The 8504-nt window shown below is 37.2% G+C and overlaps 1 protein-coding gene across 3 annotated transcripts in view; it reads right to left on the bottom strand.

Moving 5' to 3' along the window:
• The window catches only part of LOC106879785 (sodium/hydrogen exchanger 1), a 46066-nt gene that overhangs the window by 10454 nt on the left and 27108 nt on the right, over positions 1–8504 (bottom strand). For all 3 annotated transcript variants that reach the window (XM_052974686.1, XM_052974687.1, XM_052974688.1), the window contains one exon: positions 5598–5765. In XM_052974686.1, coding sequence (XP_052830646.1) covers positions 5598–5765 — 168 coding nt within the window. The remainder of the gene's footprint in view (positions 1–5597; positions 5766–8504) is intronic.

The following is an 8504-nucleotide window of genomic DNA, read 5'->3' as shown; positions in this document are numbered from 1 at the left end:
AAACAAGGACAGACAAAGGGATTAAGTCGATTACATCGACCCAGTGTGTAACTGGTACTTAATTTTTATCGACCCCAAAAGGATGAAAGGCAAAGTCGACCTTGGCGGAATTTGAACTCAGAACGTAGCGGCAGACGAAATACCGCTAAGCATTTCGCCCGGCATGCTAACGATTCTGCCAGCTCACCGCTTTATCTTTAGTTCTACAATGCAAAGTTGCCGTTTTAAAGTGAGCAAAATTAAAAGATTCCATCGAAGTTTCGAGTTAATTTATGTCCCAATCACCAGCTTTTAATAATGCCCAAATTACTTTATAAAATTCTTCAGCCAGTCCTCAGTAAAACCGTCCAACCCATGCCAGCATGGAAAGTGGACGTTAAATGACGATGTTGATGATGATGAAAGATAGTGAATTTCAACAGAAATATAATAAAAAGGGAGAGTTAAAAGAATTTACCAAAATCTAATAAGAACAGATTCTTAAAAACATAAAAAAACTTCTCCCACCCACCACCTAATTAAATTCAAAAGCAATTAAACTAAGTCAAGATGGTGTTACTTACTGAAATGCAATTTTTGAAGTTGAGTGAAAACCTAATATCAAATTTCAAAATTCCAAACAGTTCCAACTAATTTACCATTCTTAGAAAATTTTCCTATTTTCCTGTTAGCTGTTCAGATTTAATGAGAGTACAAATGGTTGACCACTTTGTGAAGTGGTTGTTGGTCTGTACCATGTTCTTGCTGGTCAGTCTGACACTAGTCAAGATACTTCACCAATAAAATTCACCTATTTCACAGTCAGTTGTTGCTGCTGTCCAGCCTCAATATGGAATGATGGTCAAAGATATTTTATTCCACTGTGACAGTCTTATCCCTTTCCCAAGGCACAGGATACTCAGGTCTACATCGTCCAATGTACCCTTCTTTTCTAAGCTGATGGGGTGTAATTTGAGAGGCCTTTGACTGCTATTTCTTGCAGGTCAAATGACTATGTAGAGGACAGCCTTCTGTTTTCGCTCATTTGTCTATATTACACTTCTCAGACACACAAACACACACACACATATATATACATATACATATATATACACATACATATATATACGACGGGCTTCTTTCAGTTTCTGTCTACCAAATCCACTCACAAAGCTTTGGTCAGCCTGAGGCTATAGTAGAAGAAACTTGCCCAAGGTGCCACACAATGGGACTGAGTCTGGAACTATGTGGTTGGTAAGCAAGCTACTTACCACACAGCCACTCCTGTGCCTATATTATATATATATATATACTGTTTTATTTGTTTCAGTCATTTGGCACGGCCATGCTGAAGCACCGCCTTTTTAGTCAAACAAATCGACCCCAGGACTTATTCTAGTACTTATTCTATCAGTCTCTTTTGCCAAACCGTTAAGTTACGGGGGACGTAAACACACCGACATCGGTTGTCAAGCAATGGTGGGGGCACAAATACAGACACACAAACATATACACACACGTATATATATATATACAAAACAGGCTTCTTTTCAGTTTCTGTCTTACCAAATCCACTCACAAGGCTTTGGTCGGCTCGAGGCTATAGTAGAAAATAAATGAATGAAAGCAAAATTTCAGGCTGTAAAAGCTATAAATATGTCGCTATAATACTGACACTCAAGAATATTTGAAAAGATTAAAGATTATTGTGTCACTAGAAAATAAATGTATTACTATGTTCAGAAATGGCTGCTAATATGCAACAGTAACATCATTATATTTGGAGCTAACACACACAGAGGTCCTCACACACACAGAGAAAAAAAAAAACTATTCATATAAAACTAAGAGCTAGTAACAAAAAGTATAAAACAAAATCTAAAAAAAAAACCCCTGTAACCCATAGCAGGAGGAACGCTTTCTCCGATCTGAAAGTCTGAGAGTGGAAGGCAATGTAAAAAGAAGTCTTTGGGTTAAACTCCGACTTCTCTAATTACTTTAACGATATTAGAAAATAGTTTTCAAGTAGAATATTTAAAAAGTAATTTTAATGTCTGGAACAACAAACAACTTTGGCAGACGCCTACTTCAGCAGAAGAGAACGACATTGGCTAAACCTATAGAACATTCCTATTTAATTAATGAGTGCATGTGTGTGTATGTATGTGTGTTTGTGTGTGTGTGTGTGTGTGTGTGTGTGTGTGTGTGTGTGTGTATAAACACCAAACTGTAGTGGCCATGTGCAAGCATGTACCATGCTGTTGCTAATTCGTTTTAGGTTCCTGTATAAGGCATGCAAAGATATGGACACCCTCTTGACCTGCCCACATTTGATCCTGGATTACAGAGAGAGTATGACAGCTGGAGAGAGAGAGAGAGAGAGAGAGAGAGAGAGAGTGAGAAAGTGGAAGAGAGTGAGAAAGTGGAAGAGAGTGAGAAAGTGGAAGAGAGAGAGTGAGAGAGGGGTAGCTACACTATCACTAGGCTGGTACTCATTTTCTTTTCTTTTCAGCTAAGTACACTGGAGCAACATGAAATTAAGTGCCTTGCTCAAGGACACAATGCACTGCCCAGTGCAGCAGTTGAACTCAAAACATTGTGATCAAGTGCCCAACATTATAACCACTAGGCCACATGCCAATATACATATGTATGTATGCATGCATGTGTTACCATCACTGAAGAGCATGTGTTTTTAGGTAACCACCCTGTTATCAAATATCCAGTAACCTAATACCCACTGCAAAACTGATTGCTAAGATTGGTTAAAATTAATCTATGATACTGTATACTTTGATTAATATACGCACCCTGTTGAGAAGTGACTTTGTCTTTCTGACTTATGCATTCTTAGCTGACTACACACACACACACACACACACACACACACACACACATGTAAGTCAATGTTTTGTACTTTTACAAGGAGAAACTATTGACCTATATTATTTTTTATAATTTGCATTGTTTCGGCTTTATGACAAAAATAATTAATAAGAGTGGCTGTGTGGTAAGTAGCTCGCTTACCAACCACAAGGTTCCGGGTTCAGTCCCACTGCGTGGCACCTTGGGCAAGTGTCCTCTACTATAGCTTCGTGCCAACCAAAGCCTTGTGAGTGGATTTGGTAGATGGAAACTGAAAGAAGCCCGTCATATATATATATATATGTGTGTGTGTGTTTGTGTGTCTGTGTTTGTCTCCCCAACATCGCTTGACAACCGATGCTGGTGTGTTTACGTCCCAGTAACTTAGCGGTTCAGCAAAATAGACCGATAGAATAAGTACTAGGCTTACAAAGAATAAGTCCTGGGGTCGATTTGCTCGACTAAAGGCGGTACTCCAGCATGGCCACAATCAAATGACTGAAACAAGTAAAAGAATAAGATATATCTTTTATCTTTAACTTGTTTCAGTCATTGGATTGTGGCCAAACTGGAGCACCATTTTAAAGAGTTCTAGTGAAATGGATTGACTCCAGTACTTATTCCATCGATCTCTTTTGCTGAACTGCTAGGTTATGGCAATGTTAACAAACCAACACTAGTTGTCAAGCAGTGGTAGAGAACAAACATGAAAGTACACACCATGGGCTTCTTTTAGTTTCCATCTACCAAATCCACTCACTGACCTGGAACTACAATAGAAGATGCATGCCTAAGGTGTCACTCAGTGGGACTGTGGCCATGCTGGAACACCGCCTTTAGTCGAGCAAGTCAACCCCAGGACTTATTCTTTGCAAGCCTAATACTTATTCTATCAGTCTCTTTTGCTGAACCACTAAGTTACGGGGACGTAAGCACACCAGCATCGGTTGTTGAGCGATGTTGGAGGGACAAACATATACACACACACATACATATATATATATATATATATACATACATATATACGATGGGCTTCTTTCAGTTTCCATCTACCAAATCCACTCACAAGGCTTTGGTCGGCCCGAGGCTATAGTAGAAGACACTTGCCCAAGGTGTCATGCAGTGGGACTGAACCCAAAACCATGTGATTGGGAAGCAAACTTTTTACCATGGAGCTACACCTTAGTATTAATAGGATAGACATTGTTAGATCATGAAAGCATGTTAGTATCAATAGAACAAACAAGCACTACAAAGCCCAAAACATGGATTTATATTAGAATTAATAGACCACTACAAGAATCAGACCATAGATACTTAATAATATAAATAGGAGCGATATATTGGGCTAACCCATAAATAATGCGTTTTGAAAATGCTTCTTTTTTTATTGAAATCAAGATAAACAAAGTTCTTTTTTAATCTAAAGTATACTCTCCTTCATTTTCTACAATGTTCTTCCATCTATCTGGTAGACTTGCAAGGCCTGTCTTTAAAAATTCACTTGTCTGTACAGTACTCCTCCAAAAGTACTGTTCTGACCTCATCTACAGAATTCATATTTTTTCTGTCCAAATGATTTTGAAGACTGTGGAATAAATGATAATCAGATGGGGCAATGTCCAGCGAATATGGTGGGTGGGGTATCGTTTTCCCATTCAAACTGTTCCAGCCTTTGGAATGTCATCCTCACTGTATGTGGCTGAGCATTATCCTGATGGAAGAACACCTTTCATCTTGAAATCAAAGATGGTCATTTTCTTCTAGCACTGGCTTAAGCTGCTCACAGTAGATCTTCTTTGTTATTGTTTGGTTTGGGTTTAAAGGTTCAAAGAGGACTCAACCTTTCTTATCCCACCAAACAGATAACAACACCTTACGTGGGTGAAGACCTTCTTTAGCCTGGGGTGCCAGTGTTACTCCTTTCCCTACCCACTGTCTTTGGCACTTGACATTTTTATAGAGAACCCATTTCTCGTCACCAGTCACTATTCGGTCCAAAAAGGTTCATTCATGAGACATGACAGCAAAGAAGAACACACATTCAATCTCTGCGTGCGATAAGACTCAGAAAGTTTGTGACAAACCCATTGACCCAATTTCCTGACTTTTCTGATGGCAGACAGGTACTGATGAATGGTTGAATGACCAAATCCAAGCTTCTCTCCTAGTTTCTCAACAGTTACGATGGGATGTTATTCCATCAGGGTTTGCAGGATGTCCTCGTCGAGTTTTACAGATCTTCCAGGACGAGGCCCATCTTCTAGACTGTTGTTTCCGGTTCAGAATTTCTGGAACCACTGTTGACACTGGCTTATGCTTATTGTCCGATCCCCATATATTGCATTAATATTCCTCACACTTTCCGTTACATTGTTGCCTTTATTGAACTCATAAAACAAAATATGCCAAATATACTCCTTTGTCACTTCCATTATAGCTTTGAAAAAATAACTGTTAAAATCAAATAACTGGTAAAATAACTACCTGCTTTTATAGCAAGTTGATGTAGGTAGTTTATCCTGTCCCCCTCTGACGTTTAGTTCATGCAATTGAAACTATCGCAATATTTATGGGATGAGCCAATACTATATGTTGCAAGCATATAACATTGTAAAGTAAGAGTAAAACAAGCTAAAAGGATGGGGTGAAGAAAAAAATGTGAAAAGCTTGAAGCAAAGCAGTAAGTTTAATGCACTGTGTACACCCAAAAAGCAAGAAAACCTGAGGTAAAGGCGTCATGCTAAACCAACCTGGCATAAGAAAAGTGCGTTGGTGACGTTGTACTAGAACTAGAAGACTTAATTTTTTTCCTTCTAACAACTTTTGGGTCTTCCTCAAAATCAGCATCAACATTATGAATCAGTTGGACCAACGCTGCCAGACTTGGTTTCTCTAAATTATTTAATTCACGTTGTTGCCTTTGGTATAAAACAAAACAGAACAAATAAAAAAAAATATTTAAAAAAATGAAGAAAACAAAAACAAATAAATAGAAAATTTTTTTTTAAATGAAGAAAACAAAAACAAATAAATAGAAAAATAAAAAATATTGAAGAAAACAAAAACAAACGAAAATATGAATTTCTAGAAATAAATTCAAAAGCTGTTGAAACAGCTTCTGTACTGTGTTGATGATTTGATTCGGATATGAATCAAATTCTCAAAGATTTCAAAAGAAAACAACAATGAAAAATAAAACAAAAACAACAAAATATAAAAAAAAGAAAGAAAAGAAAATCAAACAAAAAACACAATGTATGGTGTGTGTTGACTAGCAATAATAATAATAATAATAATAATAATAATAGTAAAAGAGTGTCCAGTAGAACTGTTTACAAAAGGTTTGCCTCCATGGCAAGGCCAAAATAATTAGGAGAGTATTAGATAGTTGAAAAGAACAGATAGCATGGTACTGTGGGCTACATGCTGTGCATGCAAGACTCCTTCAGGATTTACAACAAAACCTGAGATAAAAAGAATTAATAATAATAATAATAATAATAATAATAATAATAATAATAATAATAATAATAATAATAATGGAGTTGTATGCTGTCAACTTAATGTGACAGTCACATGAAGGGAATAATACTACTGCTATTTAGCCCTAGGAAGCAGCACCGCTTCCTGTCGGTCTGGATACATTTCCTGTGTCCTGAGCAAAGACTCAAAAACATGTCTCTGGATGTAGGCTTAGCTAAGTGGAGGTGCTTGTCTCCCCTTTGTAGAACATAAGGACACAGGAAATGTGTCCTCCAGAGAGCAGCAGAGTCGGAGACTAGCAAAATCCTCTGAGATTTCCCAATCCAAACAGATCAGGTGCTAGAGCGCTATAGACCGGACCTAGTGGTGGCGGACAAGGTGCTCCACATATGCTATATAGTTGATGTTGCATGCCCCTTTGACCCACGAATAGTCAAGAAGATAGATAGATAGCAAAAAGATAGCAAAAAAGATAGCAAAAAGATAGATATATAGATGCAACTCTCTTAAGTACGAAATAGCCTTGCTATGGAAAATGAAGAAGGTGAAGATAGTGCCAATTATTGTTGGGTCTTTGGTAACAGTATCAGAAGGCATCAAGAGGAATATAAAGGAAATTGGAATAGAGTACCCAGTGGAACTGCTACAAAAGGTTTGCCTCCTTGGCACGGCCAGAATAATCAGGAAAGTATTAGATAGCTGAAAAGAACGGGTATCATGGTACCGTAGACTGCAGGTAGTAAACCCGCTACGCATGCAAGACTCCAAGAGCTCCAACAAAACCAATGATAAAGAGAAAATAATAATGATAATAATAATAATAAATAATATGCCCGGATGCAGTACCAGGCAGTGGCTCTCATGGCTTCTGATCTTAATTGATTGGAAGTGTTATCATGTACATTGTTTTGTCTTGGTATAAAAGATGGGCTACAGTAAATATTCTGCTTAATACTACAGATTTGCTTGTTAGTTGTTTGACCATATCTAGTTGAACATGTCCCTTGGTGGCTGACGATATGTGCATCTCTGATCATGAGCAGGGCCAAACCACTAGGCCAAACGTTTATATATAATGATCATAATAATGATGATAATAATAATAACAACAACAATAATGACAGCAAAAATTAATAATAATAAATATATCATGCATCTGTGAAGAATCCATACAGATATATATATATATATATATATATATATTGATGATATTGATGTTTCTTGCAAAAACCTGACAGTCTAACAGATTATTAATAAAAGCTAAGTATCGAAATCTTTTAGAATCTTTTAGAAATGTTTTGGCAGCATGTTCAAAAGCATAACAGAACTCTAGTTGTAGTCTGTCAACAACATAATGTGATAAGAAATATATAGTGGGTGGTATATACCACCGGGTGGGTTCTACCAAGAGATGTTGCAGAGTAAAAAAGTGATAGGGGTGTTGATATCTGTGGAGATAACAAATTTTTATATGTTAAATGTCAGCAAATAATTTAATATCAAAACATTCTATAAATACATCAAGAAAAATTAATCAGATTAGAAAATGAAAATAACAAAAACAGAATAAAAATTCCATGAAATCAGATAATTTTTATACATGCCAATCCCTTCACATTTCAAAGTGGAAAAGTTTGCTGTTTTTGAAAAATCTATCGTTGTCATTATCATCATCTTCGTCACTGCTGCAGCCACCTCAACCTTCAATATTACCATCACCATTGCTTTAATATCCAGTTTTCCATGCTTGCAGTGGGCAGATGGAATTTGTTGAGGCAAATTTTCAACTGCCCAGATGCCCTCCCTGTCACCAAAGCTTACCTGTTTCCAATCAAGGTAATATTTCCCCCAAAGCTAGACATGTTTTTATAGAAGATTAGAAATGAATGATACCACCTGTATGATGTCAAGAAAAGGAAACACACACACACACACACATATACAAACATGTGCACAAACACACACATATACAAACATGTGCAAACACACACATATACAAACATGCACACGAACACACATACAAGCACACACATGCACAAATACATGCACAAACACACACACACAAGCACACACATGCACAAACACACACAAACACACAAGCACACACAAACACATGCACAAACACACACACACACAAACACAAGGACACGCACACAAACACACACATGCAAACA

The sequence above is a fragment of the Octopus bimaculoides genome, chromosome 19, assembly GCF_001194135.2.
Source record: "Octopus bimaculoides isolate UCB-OBI-ISO-001 chromosome 19, ASM119413v2, whole genome shotgun sequence".
NCBI lineage: Eukaryota > Metazoa > Mollusca > Cephalopoda > Octopoda > Octopodidae > Octopus > Octopus bimaculoides.
Note: the sequence above shows the minus strand (reverse complement) of the source record. Positions and strands in the feature narration are given on the sequence as shown.